At 48.7% G+C, this 21,456-nt stretch overlaps 1 protein-coding gene and 1 pseudogene across 1 annotated transcript in view; one reads left to right on the top strand and one right to left on the bottom strand.

Moving 5' to 3' along the window:
• Window positions 1-19,397, top strand: part of Myo5a (myosin VA) — a 132,898-nt gene extending 113,501 nt beyond the window's left edge. The window contains exons 34-41 of the mRNA XM_023724058.1: window positions 2,187-2,333; window positions 3,982-4,136; window positions 8,098-8,187; window positions 10,213-10,363; window positions 11,716-11,998; window positions 13,556-13,730; window positions 18,189-18,269; window positions 18,729-19,397. Of these exons, the coding sequence (XP_023579826.1) occupies window positions 2,187-2,333; window positions 3,982-4,136; window positions 8,098-8,187; window positions 10,213-10,363; window positions 11,716-11,998; window positions 13,556-13,730; window positions 18,189-18,269; window positions 18,729-18,881 (1,235 nt within the window). The 3' untranslated portion in view covers window positions 18,882-19,397. The remainder of the gene's footprint in view (window positions 1-2,186; window positions 2,334-3,981; window positions 4,137-8,097; window positions 8,188-10,212; window positions 10,364-11,715; window positions 11,999-13,555; window positions 13,731-18,188; window positions 18,270-18,728) is intronic.
• LOC105743198 lies at window positions 16,254-17,271 on the bottom strand (annotated as a pseudogene).
• Window positions 19,398-21,456: the final 2,059 nt, after the last annotated feature.

The following is a 21,456-nucleotide window of genomic DNA, read 5'->3' on the forward strand; positions in this document are numbered from 1 at the left end:
GTCTAAAGCGCCTACTTAGAACAAGCTTAGCAAGACACAGGGACCGCGGTTCAATCCCCCAGCACCACATGCCAGCCAGCCCCGCCCCCTGGTGGGCTGAGCTGGTCTCACACACACACACACACACACACACACACATAAATAAAATTTAGAAAAAAAAAAGACTTAAGTCTCTAGGGAAAATTCAGGCAGAAAAATGTTAAAGATGACAGCACATTTTGTCTGGCTTTTTTCTACAGAGCCAAAAATATCCTCATTTGAGATTTTCCAAAAGGAAAGTGAAACTTTCTTTTAAAACATGAGCTCTCTTAGTGAAAATATTCAGCATATTTTATAAATTCTGATGTGCCCATGTTTAACATTTTACCATCTCAAAAATTATTGATGTAAGCCCGGGCTAGTCATTCAAACCTATAATCCCAGAACTATGGGAGGCTGAGGCAGGAGGATTGTGAATTCCAGCTTAATTGGAGCAACTTAGCAAGACCTTATCTCAAAATTGAAAAAAAAATTTTTTTTAAGGACCTGGAATATAGGTCAGTGCAAAGATGTTGGGTTTAATCTCCAACACCACCAAAAAGAATAAAAAAGAACAGTTACTGGTATATGACAAATAGCTTAGTTGGCAGTGGTTTTCCTCTTTTAGTGCACATAGAATGGCATATCTAATTAGTGGCATATTAGATTTTTGTAAAATCAGTAGATTTAAAACTTCTTCTTCAGGTTATAGAGTCCAAATATATGCATTTGTCAGTAAACCTAGTGTGTTTCCTCCCAGTTTGCCCTCTTGGAGTCATCTCTGTAGCCTAGGTGACCAGGAACATACCAAGGAGTCAGGGATTTTATCAGACACTCAGCATTGTGCCTAAACTGACCCTCGGCTTGCTTAGTAGAAGATGGCCCAGTTGAGTTGCCTCCTCACCACGTGGAGGAGTGCATCTTAAGGCCTGCTGGCGCTGTCCCGCTCACTGTGCCCAGGTGCACAGCGCAGTCTGTGCAGTGAAAACCTGAGCCTCTGTAGCCATCCCCACGGTGGGCGTGGTGCCTTCACCTGCACCGGCTCGTCAGCACTGAGAGCTCCGTGTGTGATGCCGCCTCACCCTGTGGATGGGTGTCACTGAGTCCCAGCCACCCAAGTGAAAGCCGCAGGTGCTGGTGTTCCCTGTTGTGGCCTCCCCTGCACTAACCCAGAAGCTGCCCTGGAGGCACACAGGACCACTGACCTCTGTGGAGTCAGCACATTGAACTCCTGGTGTCGGTGGCTCTGATGTGCCTTTTGCTTGCCAGCAGCCCTGGAACTGCCTGTGCTTAAGTGCATCTCCTAAGGGCTCCCTCTTCCCGCAGATAAAAGCCTCTTGTGAGCGTGCATCCAGTCTCAGTGGTACCTCTTGCTCCTTCACCTTGCCTGTGTTTCCGGCTCAGCTCTCCATTAGGAGAGGAAACTGAACACTTGTTTTTATCCTTAGCCTAACTTTTCTCCAGTCACTGCCATGGACAGTAGTGACCAGCTTTTGTACCTGGCCGGGCTGTACCTGGGTGAATACAAATCAAAAGCAGGGTATCTGGCTCTCTATTAAATAGTAATAATAGTTATTCATATTAAATGACAGTTTTTATTTTCCCATGCTTTCTTTGGGAATTGGCAGTGGTAGGAGAGACAGTGGGTTGCCCTTTGAGACCTTTCTGGGAAATGATCTGTATTGAGGTAGTGAGTGTGCAGAAACTGTGCCGTGAGTGTTCCGCTGCTCAGAGCGACTACATTCTTCAGCTAATGGTGTGCTCACTGTCCTGTTCTGGAATGTTGTTATTTTTCCTTCTATAGGTTAAAGTCCTTATGTGTTTAGTAATTTCTGATTGGTAGAAGTTAGTTCACCAATATGTTAAACTATCTACTCCTGAGACATTTACTGTAATAAAGTGAATCTTGTTGCAAAAAGAAAAGCAGCTTTCAATCAGGTAAGGTTATTTGATATTACTAATGTCAAGCTCTAGTGGCTGTCAAAGTGATATTTGCTATCTGTCCACCCAATTTTAGCAGAAAAAGTATTTTAAGAGAGGACAATGAAGTGGTCTGTATGGTGAGTTTCTATTGTTAGAGTTCGTTTGAAGGCTTAGGGACGTGGAAATCTCGCTCATCCTTCCATCTGACGAGACCACTTTCCTCTCCCTTTTTGTTTCTCATGAAGTGGGCCAGATGGAGAACATATCCCCAGGACAGATCATCGATGAACCTATCCGTCCAGTCAACATTCCCAGGAAAGAGAAGGACTTCCAGGGAATGCTGGAGTATAAGAAGGAGGACGAGCAGAAGCTTGTCAAGAACCTGATCCTAGGCATGTACTGTGTGGCAGGTCTTCCCAGTGTGGGGAGAAGGACGCTCACTGATTCTTGAAGCATTTCACACAAGGGTCAGCAGTCCTCCTTGTGAACTGACCCCCGCCATGCTGTCACTCGGGTACAAGGGAGGGACTTGCGCCCAGGCCCTACCTGTCACGACCTGAGGCCAGGCTTTCTTAGCCTGTCTGTGCTGGCATCAGCCAGAAAGCTTCACAGAGCTTTCATCCATGGCTCTTGACAGCACAGGTCTCCAGGGAGTGGGGGTGGCCGTGACCAGTATTTTTTCATAAAAGACTCAGCAAAGAAGGGAAAGATGGTGCAGATGAGCAGGGTGGCTGCAGCGCATCAGAGGGCGTCAGGCTGTGGGCGGCCCCCTGGCTCTGTAAGGGGGCTTTCAGAAAGAGGTGGCAGATGAGAAGAGTGACACCCAAGAGCCGTGAGCTGAAGCACATGATGCCTCTCCCACAGCCTCCCCCAGTGCCAGGTGGCAGGGGCGTGGCTGGCAGTTACACTTGCTTTAGCACCCCCAGGTTGGTGGTGTCAAACTTAGACTGAGGATGGGTACAGAGGCTGCACCTGTCGCATGATCTTCTCTTGGCAGAAATGTTGGGGAGCCACTGGTTCAGTTTGGGGGTAAGAGGAGTAATGGGTGAAGGCAGGTACAGTGTTGAATATAGAATTGTCAGAAAACACTATGTGATAGATGTGCTTTGGACAGAGGCCAGAGGAAGTAAGGGAGCAAGCCATGGTGCTCTCTTAGGAACCTCTGCGGCAGAAGAGCGAGCTGCCCATCAGCCCCTTGAGAGCACGCCTGACACCTGGAGCCACCACAGGGACAGCCACATGACTGGAGGAGGGGCTAGGCAGGAGAGGAGGCGGCCAGGCTCAGGACACACTGCGGCTTTGGGGCTTTGCAATAAGTGGGATGAGAAGATGCCTGGAAGATCCACCAAGCGAGCGACATAATGGAGCCCCGCTTTCATGAAGGAGCGCCCTGCTCCATGCAGTGTAGGAAGCACATCACAGCAGTTCGGGCAGGTCCCAGGGCTGGCAGCTGGGTGGTTTCTAGAAAAGGAAGGCAGAAGTGACTGCACGTAGGATGTATCTCGTAGGCAGAGCCAGCAGAGCTGTTGATGAATCAGATGTGTGGCATGAGCAAAGAAAGGGGACAGAGAAGGTAGCCTGTGATCCCAGCCCTGGCTGAGGCAGGACGAACGCAGGCTCAGACCTGGTTTACGCTGTGAGGCCTTGACCGACAAGTGAACAAATGAAAAAGGATCTAAGAGATGGTGCGATTTATAACCTGAGAAACTGGGAGACCAGAGCTGCTGTAGTCTGTCTAACATAGGAAGAACCAAGGAAGAAGAGGTTGTGTGCGGAATCTGGATTGTAGTTTGCAGAGGGTAGGAGACATGCCCCAGTGGGGACATTGAGAGGACGGTGGAGGGGAGCCCAAAGGAAGTCAGGGCAGGAGGCTGCGGTCCTGCATTCTACAGAGGGCCATGGTCAGGATTCTCCCTGAGGCAGCTGCGAAAACTGCGTGGCCTGCCCTTGTGCCTGAGTGTCACACCACTCGCACTTCACCTCAAGGGCCAACCCCACGGAGATGTTCAGGGTTACACGGGTTCGCTTTTTCTTTTCCAGAACTGAAGCCACGTGGCGTGGCAGTCAACTTGATTCCCGGCTTGCCAGCCTACATCCTGTTCATGTGTGTCCGACACGCAGACTACCTGAATGACGACCAGAAAGTGAGGTCGCTGCTCACATCCACCATCAACAGCATCAAGAAGGTGTTGAAGGTCAGTGCGTGGCAGCGGCTCCTGCGAGCGAGCACTTGCAAGGGCGAGGGCAGCCCCGGGGTGCTGTCTGGTCTTCGCGGAGCACTTCCGCTGAGGAAACCCGCCCTGCCGCCTGTCTTTGCGCCTTCTTTTAAAGCAGGGCTCAGGGTGGACAGGGCTCAAAGTTCATTTGACCTACTGCATTTAATTGTGGGGTAGGTTAATTTCCTCCTGGACAAAATGATCTGCCTAAAGGTTTTACCTGGAACTAAAGGGCTTCGTGGAGACTGGGATGGAATGGGGTGTGCCCTCTCGTGGCTGCGTCTCCCGTGATCGGGGCTCCCTGTGTCAGAGAGCCAAGGAAAGCCCTGATGCTCGGCAGGACACGGTCTGTCTCCTCAGAGGCTGCTCCCAAGGAGAAGCACAGACGCTCGGCAGCGCGTGGCCGGAAGGGCGGGGCTGTGGTGTAACCGTGGAAAGTGCACGCAGCTCTGCCGCCAGGTGGAGACTGGGGAGAGGCGCCCCCGCTAGGTGTGCCAGGAGGCGGGGTGGCACTCCCCGCACTCTGCCTCCTGCTCACCTGCTCACCTGCGCGGTGGGCTTCCAGGCCCCCGATCCAGTGTCTTTCATGAACTCTTGTACACATAACAGACAGTTTACTGTCTTTGTCAGCTTGTGCATTCAGGCGCTGTGCGGCCCTCGACACCCGGCCGGTAGCGCCCTCCCGCCTTCTCCAGCAGACATCACACCCTTATACACTAACTCCTCGCCCCTCCTCTGTTCAGTTCTCTCTGTGGCTACCTTCTGCAGTGCTTACCAAAGCACGGAGCTTCCGAGGACTTAGTGGAGCAGTGTCCTTGGAACATAACTTTCTTTCTTGACATATTGATTGGTAGCACTTAATCTGTTAAGTTTTGCACTGAAGTCACAACTGCATAGACAAAATAAGATAAAGCATTTCTCTTTACTCTTGATTGCAAGAAGGCACTTACTCACTGGGCATAGTGGCACGTGCCTTTAATCTCAGCACTCCTGGAGGCTGCTGTAGCAGGGCCACAAGTTCAGCACAACCAGAAGCAATTAGCAAGACCTCATCTCATAATGCACAGTTAAAAAGGGCTGGCTGGGACAGAGCTCAGTATGAAGGCCCTGGATCAGTCCCTAGTGCTGCATATTTTTTTCTAAAAAGGTGTTTGAGTAGTTCTTACCATATTGCTAGCACCCTTGGTCCCTTTAAAACTCATGTGTGTTTTTTGCACAGCCCCGTTTTGAATTGAAGTCTGTTTGTCTTGCATCCATTTTGCTTTTGCCCACTATATTTTCACATGATTCGTGAAACGGCATAATACACCGAGCCACAGGAAAATCCATGTAGTTTTAGCTGGTAGAAGCTTTTTACCTAATAAAGCAAAGACTGCAAATAGTTCTGAGCTCATCTTGTTTTCTCTGTGAAGCAGTCAGAACTGACTTATTATAGTTCATTCATTATAGGGGCCGGGGAGATGGCTCAGTAGAATAAGCGCATCCCTGGCAAGCACAAGGGCCTGAGTTCAATCCCCGGTTCCGCAAAAAATAAATAAATAGTTTGTTCATTATAAAAATATTAGTTTAGAAAATTCAAGAACTTTCTGGGTAGAGTTGGCATTCAGCTTTAAATTTTTTTAAGTTTCCAAAGAAGTAAACGGCCTTTTATTTTTTTTTCTTTTCAAAGTTTTATTGATAAACATATAGCAATGAGACAGTTTCAAATCAAATTGAAAGTACAGTTTCAACAAATAATACACTGCATATATTCTTCTTAGTGGTTAATTGCTGTACAAGATGCAGACTTGTGATCCTATTTACAAACACCATTAGAAAAAATCATTCTATTCATTAAGAGAATGCAACTATATATCTATCCCAACCACTTTGAATACACAGATACAAAATGGACATTCATAGTTATACCCCAATTTTTTTTAAGTTCCATTATTGAATATTATAGGTGTGTAAACTCAGCAAAATATTCTAAAAGAGTCCAGTAGCCCATAATAGCATTGGGTCTTCTGTTTAACTGGCAATGTCAGAAATTATTGACCTGAATCCCCCACAGCTCAACATAACAACATGACTTTACTTCCTATATTTCGTCTTCATACTTTTCTACTGGATGGTTAAGACCAAGGTAAAGCAAGACCTGTGCAACAGGAGTTGTAGCTTTTTGGTCTGAGAAGGTCAGTGAAATGCCCTCAGGATTTATCCTGAGATCCTGTACCTCAGATTATAGAACCTTTGTCAGTGCAGCCATGTGGATGAGTCACGGCCAATGCTTGGCCAATGTGCTCTCTGTGAAAGCCTGAGAGAGTGTCTTCTCCCCATGTGACTCTCCTTAGGCGCACTCTACGTCATCGATCACTTTCCTCTTTGGCCCCATAATCTTCTTGATCAGAAAATTTGGGACACTACCGAGGTACATGACATTACAGTACAAGTTCTCATATGTCCTGAGTCTTAATTGACCTTAGAAGGCTAGGGCCAAAATGTTGGCTTTCCTTGTAGCCCTCCTTTTTCTCTAATTTTGGTCTGCAAACTTAGGTTGTTAACCATCCAGAAGACAAAAATGGCCTTTTATTTTGAAGTAATACAGAGCATCTTGGTTGATGAGCGTGGGGCAGGCAGTGCAGTGTTTGTGTGGAAGGAATGGCAGATTCGTTTGCATAAAGTGCCTTAGAAAAGGCAGAGCCCCCTAATGGGAAAAGGTACCAAGTTACTCCAACATGAAGTCTTCTCCAAGGGTTTCATCAGCCTTATCTGCCAGTTCTTCTCGGTGCTGGGCCTGCTGATGCTTCCTCAGCAAAGGCACAGTTACGCACTTCCTGTTGAGGCTGCCCCAAGGGTTCTCTACCAAGCACCTCAGTGACCCTGTCCCCAGCCAGCCTGTGGCCAGCATTGCCTTTGAATCTGCCCTGTGGCCTTTGTTGGTGTGGCTCGGTCTCTCCTGGGGACAATTACAATCCAGATCTTTGCAAGGGGTAGGATTATTTTTAGGCAAACTTGCTTTCAGACTGACTATAGGATGACTCCCCTTGTGATGAAGTGAGACCTTCAACTCAGCTCTCTTGTCTCAGCTAAAAAGACTAAATTAGATTTTTCATCCTCTGGGGCTTCCTAAAGTCTTTATAGAAAAATACGCTCCCAAATTTAAAGGTTTTAGTTTGTTTTGTGCTACTTAACATGGGAAAGTTTACCGATCTAGACAAATGACCTTCAGCAGCAATCTGTTGCTGTGTGCGCCCTGCTCCTGGACACTTTACTGCACAGAACCACCCACTACAAGGGGTGCACGCGGGCTCTCGGGCAGCTTCCCCAGCCCAGGTTCTGCTGTGGGGTAGTAGAGTCATTAGGGTGTGCAGCAGCATGTGGGGAGAAAGTTCGTGAGGTCAGAGCACAGCCAAGTAAGGTGAAGCACCTGTATGTATGAAAGCACGGAGCTTAGCTTCTCCTGTGGCCACCTGTGTCTTGGCGGATCTGTGTTCCTGTCTTGGGGTGCAGTCAGCCCTCCTTGCCCATGGCCCAGGCTGGTGAAGAGCCAGCAACTTCCACATAGGGGCCGCTCCGGGAGGTGTCCGGCCCTCTCACCTCCCTCTCAGAGCCTTCGTCGTACTGGGTCAGGAAACTTGGTCTCATGCTGACTTCCGTGTCCTCCTGGAGCAGGGTGGGGCTGCTGCGTGCTTCTGTTCCGATGAGCTGAGTCTGCTCTGCACCAAGGCACCTGGTGGCACCAGCTGGCTGTGGTGCTCTCGCTGCTGGCAGGAGCAGTGCCAGCCCTCGACTTGGAGCTCCAGGTCTGCGGTGACGCAAGCCTGAGACTCGGCCCGGTGTTACTTCTGTGGCAGGATGACGACAGTGGGGGAAGTGGCCTTCCGGCATCTGTGCAGGGTTTTTTCAGGTTGCTATCTCCTTGTAGAAAGGACCAACTTAGACTTGTTCTCTCTTTCAGAAAAGAGGTGACGATTTTGAAACTGTCTCCTTCTGGCTCTCTAACACATGCCGATTTTTACACTGTTTGAAGCAGTACAGTGGAGAAGAGGTGAGAAAACCTTGATTATGAACCAGCACGCTGCTCTTTCCCTGACCTTCCTAAGGAAAAGTATAAAAGCCCGAATGTTTCTGGTCGTGTAATGATGGGTACAGGGGTGCACGCCTGTATAATCCCGCCTACTCACGAGGCTGAGACAGCAGCTTCAGTCCCCAGAAGTGGCGTGAGGACACCCTTGTATTAATTTAAAAACCCACATGCAGAAAGGGCGTGGAAGCTCAGTGTTTGCCGGTGTTCCTGCCTACGGAGCGGTGAACTGAGGGGTGTGGCGGCTCCTCCTCCGCGGCATATCAGGAAGCACAGCAGCTTTGAAACGGGCAGTGTCACGCCATGACTCGTTGCCACAAACGGGACTTCGTGTCAGCACGTGACGCAGGCTGCCAAGAAGCATACTGGACTGTCTAAGGATTTGAAGACAGTCATTGAGGGCTTGCCCACAGTATGTGGACGTGGTCCAGGATGCGACAAGTGTAAAGATCACGTGGCTCTTGGTGTGTCCAAAAATCTCCCTTGCACACATCAATATATTTTAACATTTTAGAAAATACTAATAATTACTGCTCGTTAAGGGTTGTGTCTAGCTCGCTACACATTAGGTTATTTATGTGATTTTGTAAGGACCTGGCACAGTAGGGATTAAAACCCAGTTTTGCCCAGCAGGAGGCCCAAGGTCAGGGAGGCTCCTGAACTCACCTGTGTACAGGGAGTGGCACTTGGCCTGTGGCGCCACCCCACCCCCCGCCATACCTGCCCCCCGTGTGGGCACCCGAGGGGGGCTGTCCTGGAGGTGATGGGGAGCACAGAGACAAGCCCCGCTCCTGAGCAGAGCAGAATCCCCAGGAAGGCCCTGCATTAACTGGCAGGCAGCCCTGTCCTCTTAGTCCCTGCTGCAGACTGTCTTGCTGGGGCGCATGGAGGAGGCAGATACTTGACTGAAGGCAGAATCCAGAGCGTGAGCAGCTGCGCCCATCGGCCAGGGCCGAGTAGCAGTGGTTCTGACGCAGAGGCCTGGCGGCAGCGCCCACCTGCACCCCGCCCCCGGAGGGAGGGCCATGCTCACCTTGGACAGAGGCTGGATGCCAGTGTAGCCATGCAGTCTGATGAAGGAGGCTTCCTGTACGTTTAGCGTCTCTGCAGTGGGTGGTCTCTTCCAAGGAGATCGTACGTGCCCGTGGGTGCAGTGTTCATGACTCGGAGGGTACGTAAGGAGCGAAATGGCAGGTGCTCCTTGCGCCACTGTAGTGTTTGCCACAGCTCTTCTGCTTCCTAAGTGGAACATTCCTTTTTACTTTTTCTTAAATTTCCCCAGCTTGTTTTGTTGACGTTACTATTAGAAAGGCTTGAGCACCAGTGTGCCAAGTTTGTCTGTGATTTAAAGTGAGGGAAGGAGACTGCCAGGCGCGGATGGAGTGTCGCAACCCTGGAGCACTGTCCTGCCGCTGTGCGAGCCCGTGAGGGAGGAGTTGACCCCGGGGATGGCAGGACAGAGGGGACTGACTCTGCTGCACAGGGCGTGCTTGGAAGCTGTAGTGCGTGTTTAAATATTCATAGCTTGTTATAGTAAAGGACACTGCCAACACAGTGAGCTAAGTGTATTCAAAGGAAGGGAGAAAATGTCGGGGGGCTTCATGGCAATGTGCCTTTACCATGATACATTTTAGTTACGCATTCACGATCATTTTTGATCATACCTAGTTGATCAGCCATGTTGTGTCAGTTGTCAAAAACATTGTGGTGTTTCTTCCACCACTTACTCACCGGATCTGACACCTCGTGACTCTTGGCTCTTCCCAAAGTCAAAGTGAAAGGAAAACTTTGGGTCGATTCAGGACCTCAAGCAGCTAGGACACCACAACTAGACACTCAGAAGAGGACCCCAGAGCTGCTGTAGCGTGGCAAGAATGACGAGCGTGTGGGCAGCCGCCGGGGCGCGCATTTTGGAGCGCATTCCCAGCAGTGTGTCCTTCTGTGTGGTAGGGGCTTTTGTCAGCGTCAGTGTTCCCTGTGTTTTTCCAGGGCTTCATGAAGCACAACACATCCCGCCAGAATGAACACTGCCTCACCAACTTTGACCTGGCCGAGTACCGGCAGGTCCTGAGTGACCTGGCCATCCAGATCTACCAGCAGCTCGTGCGAGTGCTGGAGAACATCCTGCAGCCCATGATCGGTAAGGCCCCGGGCCCTGTTCACACAGGCCTGAGACAAACCAGCCGTGCTTAGTTTACCCAGCATGGAAAACTGCTTCCTCATGCTGGCGACCCTAGGATCCCACCTCTGAGATGGGGTTCAGCTTATACCCTGCCCAGTTTCTAACAGCACTCTGAACGCTGGGTTGGGCGGTACTGTGTGGGGCTCCTGAGAGGCCCTGGGAAGCCGAGGAGGCTGAGTTGTCAGCAGCCTCCCCCTGCTGCATGGCGTGCGCGTATGTGCACATGTACTCCTCCTTGCATTCCCTCGGCTGAATGTTTGAGCCCGGCAGCTGGCCACGCTTGCACTCACCCTGGGCCTTCTCTTCCTGCCTGCTGACTGTTCCTTTGGCCTGTGGAGCAGGCCTCTTTGGGAATCAGGAGCCATATGCACTTTGCAGGCTACTAACTTGAATGCATTGAATTTTTAAAAAACCTTTTCAAGTTACCATCTCTTACATCTTTAGGCAGATTATTAGCAGGCTCCTAAAGCTGTTGCTAGCTAGCCTTTCTTTCCCCTCAGGGCATGCAGAGGTCCGTTCTTCATGGACCCTGATAGACAGCTAGAGGCGCAGGAGGTGAGGAATCCTTGCAAGAGGACAGTGGTTTCTTCTCTTGCCCCTAAAGGTCAGGAATTAGAGCTACCTGGGTTGACCGAAGAACAGGAGCTAACATGGAGGCCAGGGAAGTCAGCTCAGGCCGGTCCTTCCTCTGCTTTTGCCCCGTCTCGCTGGATCTCCCGGGCGAAGCAGCAGTGTGGCTCTTGGGTGTCCTTCCATCCCCTGCTGTTGGCCTGCCCAGCAGCTGCACTCTGTGTCTTTTGAGGTCCGGCGAAGCTGGGGTTACCGCAGCAGATATAAAAACGTACCAGCTTGGGCTATGACCTCAGTGTTCCTGGGTGCAACACACGGAGGCACAGTGGGTGCGCTGGGCAGCCAGGGCTGGGGAGCCCAGGGTGGGGAGCGGCTGAGCGTTCGTTCCTCCTCCGAGTGTGGCTTTGTGCTTCCGGGTGCCACACCTGCCCTTCTTTCCTGCTCATCTGCCTGTCCTGGGGCCACGTGTGGAGTGAGCCTCCTTCACTCTGACACCTCTCCAGGACTTACCCACGACACCATGTTTGTGCTATCAGAGCCACTGGCTCCAGTGTCAGAAAACACAGCTGGTGGAAGAGTGTGTGATGTCATATAAATCTCTTGTTAAGAATTAATTCATTGAAGTTTAAACCCAGAGCTCCTTTCAGCGAAGCCCTTCCCCTCTTGGCACTCAAGGCCTTCCTGGCTGCGTGTGTGCTGTGGACAGGCTTCCTCACGGTCTCGTAACGGCTCCTCCCCAGTCTCAGGCATGCTGGAGCACGAGACGATCCAGGGTGTGTCCGGGGTGAAGCCGACTGGCCTGCGGAAGCGCACCTCCAGCATCGCCGATGAGGGTACCTACACGCTCGACTCCATCCTGCGGCAGCTCAACTCCTTCCACTCGGTCATGTGCCAGCACGGCATGGACCCGGAGCTCATCAAGCAGGTGGTCCGGCAGATGTTCTACATCGTGGGGGCCATCACGCTCAACAACCTCCTCCTGCGGAAGGACATGTGCTCCTGGAGTAAAGGCATGCAGATCAGGTGGGCTAGCGCGCTGTGCCGCGGCCTGGCAGGCGCCAGGTGCGCAGAGGCCACGGCCGTCCCTCCTGCGTGTGTGGCCGGAGAGTGGGACGGCGGCTCAGGGCAGGGGACCTGCAGTAGGCCGTGGCCCTTGGAGACGTACTTAGGCAAAGCATCTGCTTGTACCTAGGAAAAGGGGGACAGGCCCAATCACGTACGTGTGCCCCTGCTATATTTTAAGAGAAGTGTATTCAACTGTGTACCCAGCTACCCTTTAGCATAACCTCATTATAATAGGGCTGGGGTTTTTGGGCAAATATTTACTTTAAAAACACCCCCAAAAGAGAATTTCTTTGCCTTAGCCTCCCAAAGTACTGGGATTATAAGCATTTGCCACATACCTGCTTTTAAAGTCATGAATTATTGGGCTGGGGAGATAGCTTGGCAATCTTAAGCACCTGCCTAGCAAAAACAAGGACCTGGGTTTGATCCCCAGACCCACATATGGTGCTGGCCCCAGAACCCCCGAGCGTGGTGGTGCATGCCTATAATCCCAGTACTGGGGAGGCTGAGATAGGCAGATCCCTACAAGTCTGAACTGCGAAGTGAGACCCTGTATCAAATAAATAAAACTATTTCTTAAACTGGGTGTGGTTTCACACCCCCTTTAATCCCAGCACTTTGGGAGGAAGATTACAGTGAGTTTAAGGTGAACATAGACTACATGGTGAGACCCTGTGTCAAAAAAAATGATCCCTAGAATGTTCAGAGTGGAAGGGAGGGGTGTCCTGCCAGTGTTTGCGCTCACTTTCAGGACACTATTCTTTAACATTTCCCGTTCTGAGCCAGGGACTTGCTGAGGCCTTGCATAGGGTGAGGCCTGTATTTTAAGAGAAGCGCACTGTATTCTCCAATCTTCTTTTCCACCACCCAGACCTACTGTCACTGTCACCAGATATGCAGGTAGGACACAGGCTACCCATGAGGATAAGCACAGCACCACTAACTCAGCCACCTTTCCAGGTCTCTCTCTTTTCTTTTTTTTTTGGTGGAACCAGGGATTGAACTCAGGCCCTTGCGCTTGCCAGGCAAGCGTTTATTCTACTGAGCCATCTCCCCAGCCCTTTTCCAGGTCTCTTAATCCAGCAAGCTGACGCATAAAGCGAATTAGAACAGTCACTCAGGCTGTGCTTTAAAGAGAGGATAAAGGGTTGCAGAGCTCTCACCCCAAAGTGTAAGGAAAGCTGGCACTCGTGTCTGTCAGCTGCCCAGAAGGACGGAGCCATGATGTATGGTCTGTTGCGTTGACAGCAGGCCTTAACTTCTGCTGAAAGGAATTCTTTTCACCTCCTATTAAATTTTCCTGGCAGTTAATCTTACATAATTGCAATTATAAGCCTCATGACTATTTATAATGACAAATTTTTAAGCACAGCTGATTAGACTCAAAAAAATTGAAAAATACTGCCTGTCAATTTAACTGACAAGGCCACTCACACGAGCGAGGACATGTGTGACACTGCTCACCACATCCACACTCTCTGCCTCCCACCCCATGTGTCTCTGTCACTGTCACAGATACAATGTCAGTCAACTGGAAGAATGGCTCCGTGACAAGAATCTGATGAACAGTGGGGCCAAAGAAACCCTCGAGCCACTCATCCAGGCCGCTCAGCTTCTGCAGGTGAAGAAGAAGACAGACGATGATGCGGAAGCCATTTGCTCCATGTGCAATGCTCTCACCACCGCCCAGGTAAGGCACCTGCCCGCTGGGAAGTGTGTCACCACCAGCCCGGCGCCAGAGGGGTCAGGAGGTCTATGGCGACCAGCCTTCCTCTGTGTGTGACAGAGAAGACATGTCTGCATAGGTCCTGAGTGAAAGAGATTTTACCAGAAATGAGTTCAAGCTAGCGCACGTCACGGAGATCTGTAGTTAGTAGGCAGGCAGTGTTGTGCCCGACTCTCGGCCAGGGAAAACCGTAGATGAAGGGGTCCCCGTTTTCCTGGCTGGAGAGTCCATGGTGCTTATGTTCTCCAGTCTCCTTTTCCATATTATTTGATAATGGAATGATTCCTTAAGACTTTTGTCTTCTAAAATATAGAGAACCTTTTTTTCCCCTCGGTACTGGGGATCAAACTCCGGCCATTGTGCTTGCCAGACAAGCACTTACGCTGCTGAGCTATCTCCCCAGCCCCTGTCTTCTAAGACGTAATTTGTGTTCCTTCAGTTCTGGAAATGATTGACTGGGAGTCCGTCTCCAGGTGCCAAGCTTGTTGCTGGGGACAATGTTCAGTAAATAGTCTGAAAAAATCTCTGCCTTCAAGGAGCTTCCAGTTGAGTAGGGAAAACAGACATGTATCTGGAAGGCTCTGTAGAGAGATTCTGACCCATTCTCGAGCCAGAGAACCAGCCAGAGTGCTGAGGGGGACAGCTGGCACCAAGCTGAGCGTGGAATTCAGGGAATAGTGGGAGGACAGCCCAGCAGGGTGAGACCTCAGCACAAATATGCTCGTCGCTCTGCTGCTTGGTTATTTTCTACGTTGACTCCTCAAGTTGCTTTCTGTCATCACTTATAACCAGAATCTCAACTTGTGACCAGCATACTTAAACTCAGTCAGTAAATAGTTAGCATCTTACTTATGTAAGAATAGTGGAGAATCGCACTGCTAAAAAATGGTCCCGAGAACTTTCCCCTTCGTGCCAACTGTGGCAAGCATGAGCACCCTGGGAAAAACCTGACCCTATAGAACATCCAAGCTTTAAAGAGCATACCCCAGTATGCTCAGCTGCCTTAAGCATGTAAAAGGGGCAATCAAAATATACAGTGAATGTCTTAAGTTGTAAAACTTGCTTACGGTAAAAGATAAATTTCTGTGAGTCCCCTTAGAATCCTCCCCCTTGCTCTGACACCCCTGGCCTGTCTGTCCTCCCTGCCCCCTTCTGAAGCACCTCTGCAGCTCTCTTTCCTGAGCTCTCCAGATGGGATCAGAACGGGGGGCGGGGGGGGCTGCTGAGTGCCATCCGACAGACAGGCAGCTCCCAGGACACCCACATGTGTCCTCTCCTGTTACTGGTCAGGTACCGCACAACTTGTGGCTCCTCCCAAAGTCAGAATGACCACAAAGGTCAGCATTTTGAATTGATTCAGGGTATCAGAGCAGCCACCCCAGCTCAACTAGGACTTTCAGAACAGCTTCAGAAGGGGCAAAAGCAATGAGATGAGTGTGTTGGAGGTGAGGGGGCGATTTTGAGGGATTAATGATAATGTGTCTTCTACTGTAATTATTTTTTAATTTACACATTCTCTGAACTTTTTGAGCATACTCGTGTTTCATAGAGTGAGGTAGGTCTGTAATTCACATACTTAGCAAGTGGCCTCTGAGGAGCTGCCCCCTGTCAGTTTGTCACTTACTGGCTCGAGATGCTGGCCTACTTTCTCATTCCATCTCTCCAGGGTGTGCCGTACATTGGCTTTGCCCTCCATTCACTCAGTGTTGTATTTTTAGTAATACCATTAATTTAGGTAGTCACATACTTCAATTAAAATTGGCTAGTGACCTCTAGAGTATTGGGTGGAACAACGTTAGATAGTACCTTGAAAATGAAATCTCTTTCTACCTTATAGAGACAGTGTTTGTTGGCTTGGGGGTTTTGTTTGTCTGTCTGTCTTTGAGGCAAGGTCTCACTATGCAGCTCAGGCTGACCTTGAGCTCACGCTGTAGTCCAGGCTGGCCTCAAACTTGAAGCAATCCTCCAGCCTCAGCCTCTGGGGGTGGGAGAATTTTTTTTTTTTTTTTTTGCTCTAAAAGACAATTCACTGTACACATTTTATTTACAGTTTTGTACACTGTCAATATGAATAGGACCGCTTTTCTACTTGAGCCATTTTTAACCAAAGCAAAATAACCTAAGCAATACAAAGTATTAAAATACAGCTTAAAGATACAAAAGCAAACATACTGTTTCTAGTTAGGAATGTAATTATGATGTTACATTTTTTATAATCCACAATTGTGTGTAGGCAATCACACAAACATAGATCCCTTATTTAAATGAAATGCATAAATGTGCAGCATAACTTTGTAGTTATTAAAAAAAAATACCAAAGACTGCACAAAATTAGGGTTTATTCCACCCTTGTGTTACATTCCTGGATCCTTTACCAGTGTTACATAAGGAAAAAACAAAAGCAAAACAAATGAAAAGCTGAAACCAGAATCATTAATGTTATCAAGTAGGGAAATAAATAAATTAAAACCTAGCAGCCACCAGCCAAGGTACAGCAAAGATAATGCTGTAAAAATAAACAAAGAAAATTACTAGAAAACTGCATGCATCATGCTTTTTTCAGACCAGCAAATATGCTCCTCCATACAGCAAAACAGAACATTATTTTCCTGTTAAGAGAAATGCAAGCTCTTTTTTGAACATTGCGAATGGGTAAAATGTATTTGTCGTGGTAATTATACTAAACTATTACAGAGCAAAGCAGGAACACATTTGTGGATTCTGGGGATGATGTGTACTGTAATACTTTGATTGGGATAGTGGATACTCTAGGGGCAAAAAAAAAATGAGACTTCTCTTATATCTTAGCAACATTTAGCTGGAATCAAGTTTAAATGCAGTCCACTCTGCTTTTGAAGAGGCTTTGGTTCAGCTCCCAAATCCCAAGTGCCTGACGCAGTCTCCTATGAGAATACTCAGAAGGTGTCTTCTCAAACAACAAACCTGTTTTTAGGGCGGAGCCGCTCTTAGCTGTGCCAGCATGGACCTCATAACCGATCACTATCTTGGAGGAAGTCCTGACCTCTCCTTGTGTACTCTCCCTCCCTGGATGTTGAACAGCCTCTCTGTTTCCACGTCCTGCAGTCCATATTGCTGTCTTCTCACCTGTAGCTCTAACATTAGCAACAGCTGCACACACATCATCGCAGTAGTCACCAGACGCTTCTCCAGGAAGGCACAGCAGTGTTTGTAGCCAAAAGCAGCCCAGATCACCTGGCCTCTGCTGTTGGTTCAGTGTGATTAGCCATCATCCTCCCCATTTATTTTCTCATCTTCCCACATGGGTTCAATACCATCCTTAAAAAGTAAGTAGTCGCAGCCAGGCATTAAATTACTGGACATCTGAATATAGTTGCATAGAGCCCGAACGCCTTCAACAGTATCAAGCTTCCAGACCAGTCGAAGTTTGCTTGCCAAGTTTTACTTTTATCATTTTTAAAAAACTAGACCGCCCATCTGTTCTGAAGCGGATGCTTAGTATAGTGTTCTGGGTTAGCACCTCCTGGCTGGGTTCCATTTTCTCCTCTTCTGCAGGGGGGATTAGGAGTAGGTCCGCCTTCTGGTTCACAGTCGTCGTCTTAGATCGGTATGATCATTCAACCGCTCCTCGTGAATTGGTTTTTCTCCTCAGAAGAGACACGTGCCAATTAAACCAAAGAAATTCATTTTATTTCTTAAAAGATTGTCTTGCCCTCTGATTAACTGGTTAATTTTTGAGGGCCTTTTTTGTTATTCATGTCATTTATAATAATTTACCTTTTGTAAAAGTATGATTTTAAAAAGACGTTCAAAACAAAATATAATTCTGTTATTTTTAATATGACTGGATATATTTTATATGAGCAAAGCAAGTTTCAAAATAGCATTTTAACATTGCTTTCCCCTGAATAGTATTAATAATAAAGTGAGCCTTATTTATATGGAAATGGCCTGAGCCGGAGCACAGCCCCAAACAGACTCTGAGGACATGGTTGACAGGTGCTGCCCTGGGAGTCAGGCAGGACAGAGCAGGCTCCTCTGCTTTTCACGTCGTGCAGTGAGTCCCCGACTTGGGCACATTCGCGCCGGGAACTCCCACAGGTGTACTCTGTAAGACTCACCTTGTTAGCTGAGGAGCAGATGCGACTCTCCCTGCGCGGAGCAGCCCTCCCAGCATGGCGCTCATGCATAGGCTGAAGGCTCGTGGTAGTCTCTGCACTGCCTGAATGGCTTTCCTAACTCATATTGCTTCTTAAAGTATTGTGCACGTGCTCTGCAGTGGCGTCTGGCGGAGACGCGGTACGGGGCAGATGTGCCGCCACGCCCGTGCCCTGAGCCGCCCCCCAGCAGGGCGGGGAGCTGCACACACCATTGCGTCCCAGGGTCCAAGTCCCACCGTGTCTTGGACGACCCAGGACGACCCTGATCATTCTTCTCCCACAGATCGTCAAGGTGTTGAATCTGTACACTCCAGTTAACGAGTTTGAAGAGAGAGTCTCTGTGTCGTTTATCCGCACTATACAGGTGAGTGTGCTCCAGGCGAGTGCTCGCGCTCACTGTCCCTGGAACTCCCGGCAGCGCTGTCGCGTGTCCCTGGCAGCAGCGGGGATTGCGTCCAGCCCTACGCCCTTTTTAAATTGGCTTTATTCTGAGAGGAGTCTTGCTCAGGTGTGCAGGCTGGCTTCGACTTTTTGTGAGCCTCCTGCCTCAGCCCGAGTAGGATCTCAGGTGGGGTCCATCGCGTTCACTCAGCACGCGCTTCTGAGTGGAGATGTGATGCTGTTAGTGAGGGGTGATGAGTTCTCCTCATCTGTCACCCTAGTCACTGTACATTAACTTACTTGGTAATAACTTACTGAGGAAATGAAGTGATGTTAAAATAAAGATAAATGTCTCATTAGTTGATATTTTGGTAAAAATTCTGGCAGAAAGTCTTGCAGATTTGAAAAACTCATGCCGTTTATCATTTTTTCATCTTCTCAGATGCGTTTACGGGACAGGAAGGACTCTCCTCAGCTGCTAATGGATGCTAAGCACATCTTCCCTGTCACCTTCCCTTTCAACCCCTCCTCCCTTGCCCTGGAGACCATCCAGATTCCTGCCAGCCTGGGCCTGGGCTTCATCGCACGGGTCTGAGGGCTGACAGGCGGGTGTGGATGGACAGTGTGTTGACTGCCTGGAAAAGAACCATCATTTCCAGTGAGCTCCTGAAAATACCTTCTTAAAGCAGAAGTCCTGATTAGCTCTCAAATGAGAGAGTAACCGGAAATCCCCCTAGAATGCATTCCTCTTCTGGATTAGAGAGATGGGTCCGTTACGTTGAGAGCGACGCTCACCCCTGCTCAATCCGGTGTTCTGAGTTTACATACGGCTGAATGGTGAGAAGGGAGGGAGGAAGAGAAAGACCAGGAGGGAAGAAAATGCCTTTTCAGCTGCCAGCGTTATTTTAAATCCTTAGCACTGCACTGAAGTAGTATAGAACCATAATCTCCATATATAATATACGTGTGAGCTCCTGTTAGGAAGGCACCGACAAAGAACCTCTGCACAGAGCAGAAGAATGAAAAGAAAAATGGCCACTGGCTGCGTATCAGGAATCAGTTATGTTGGTACTGTCAAACTGGATCAAAGAAATAAACTGGCAATATTAAAGTAACTTGTCCCGAAACTTCCTCATTTGTGTCCCTGTGAGGTAGAGATCCTGCAGTGCGGCATAGGCGTCCTCTCGCGGCGTGGCTTACTGAGTGTCTTAGACGGCCGCGTACCTCCTCCGGGAGTGCCAGCGATACTCTTAGGAAGTACTACAGCAGTAAGCTTCTCTTTTCTGTTTGCGATTCGGTCGATCGCAGTTTTAGCTGGCTTGTATGCAAATAGCCACAGATCCACCTGCAGAAGTAGCAGGCGCTGGGAAGTCGTGTGGATGCCGCAGAACACTGCACATCCAGGGGTGAAGTTAGCTGCGACCTCTGCGACGGGGTCGGTATTGTGGGGGTGTGACCCACTGATGTGCATGTTGGACTCCCCTGGTCGGACAGCGCTCTGGAGGCAGTGCTCTGTGCAGTAACTTATTTTAGTTCCTAGGTCTGATTACTGCAGCACATATTTTCAACCTTAACAGGTTTTCTTTCTTCTTAATTTATAATTAATTTCAGTCATTATCTAGAAAGAATTATCAGAATATTTGTATTTCAGATCTTGAAACTTGGATTGTACTATAAATTATGCAAAGAAGGTGTATAATAAATATTTAATTATAATTCAGTTTTTTAAGATTCAGAAATATCTATAAGTATTTCAAGATACCACTAGCTACTTTAAGAAACATCATGTTAGAAATACTTTAAAATTTATTTAAGAGCTATAAGAAGGTTGAATTTTACAGAGGATTTGGTTCAATAGGATCCAGATTCTTTTTAATTAATTTTATTGGTATATTTCAAATATACATAATGATCACATTCATCATAGAAAAATTGTACTTGGACATAATATATCTTTGTTCTTTTTTTTGCTGAATCCCAACCCTCATCACCACCCTCCGACCAACCCAGATTCTATATTTTCACTTGATCTTAGCTGAAAGACTGAGAAGCAATCCGATTCTATATTTTCATTCTGAAATTCTAAACAAGCGCACTCTCCATTTAACTAGGAATCTTTTACAATAACTCTTTCAGGTTGTGCAAAATCACTTCATTAGCTTCCATTAGAAATTCTAGCTCTAAATTACAACCATAGGTTTATATAATTTAACTGTTAGATGGCCTATAAAAATGATATTAAAATATGTGTGATATTGTTTAATGGAAGTCCAACGGTTTCCAGTCAGTGATAAATGCTGTCAGCTAACTTATTTGACCCTTAGTCTCCTTTAAAAAGATGAAAAGATTAGACAACTGATTTTTCAGGTTCCTTTTCTGTCTAGAGTCTCTCTTCCAGCCCTCAGGTCCCAGAGAAGGGAGCTCCAGCTAAGTTGGCCTCAATGGGGGCCCGGGGGCAGCACTTGCTTCTTCCTGCGGATCCTGAGCCCCAAAGCCACAGCAGTATGCAGCCAGAACCTTTCTAACTGCTCCTGACCCAGGCGCATGCTCTGTGCAAGGCCCACTGGGCCTGTGTGTGGACGTTCATTGGTTTATTCTTACGTCATGTTCCGCTCCTTTCCCTTCTCACACTTAAATCAGTTTGCAGTGTCACCACAAAGCACTAACCAGTTAAGATGCCTCCCTCACCCTAGCGGTCATTGTGGCCTTCCGAGACCAGTGGTGGGGCCTGTCCACCTAGCCTGCCAACCTGCAGCACACCCCAGCTTGCCCTGTGCACCATGACTGCTGCTGTCTGAATCTGTTCCCCTTTCTGAGGTCGCACCATAGTGCCCGGAGTCTTCACAGCCCTGTTCCTCATTGCCTGCAAGCCAGGTCCTGAGGCACCTGTGGTGTTGCACCTCCTCTGTCTGCCTTTGGGCCTCCTGATTTCTAGTTCTGTCCCTGCCTGGCCCCCCCAGGGCCTCCCCAGAACCCAAGTTAGGGGCCAGAATGAGCTTCTCCGAGTTGCCCAAAAATGTCTAGTGATGACAAGATACCTTCCACCCCATAACCCCTGGGCCTAATCACTGACTGTTCTGCTTGCTGAGGATGCCCTCAAGCCCAGGCACTGTGGGGACCTTGGCCCAGCTGAGGCCTGCTGCCTTGCTCTGTTGCCCACTCCCACCCAG

Source organism: Octodon degus, unplaced genomic scaffold (genome assembly GCF_000260255.1).
Source record: "Octodon degus isolate 3935 unplaced genomic scaffold, OctDeg1.0 scaffold00105, whole genome shotgun sequence".
Classification (NCBI taxonomy): domain Eukaryota; kingdom Metazoa; phylum Chordata; class Mammalia; order Rodentia; family Octodontidae; genus Octodon; species Octodon degus.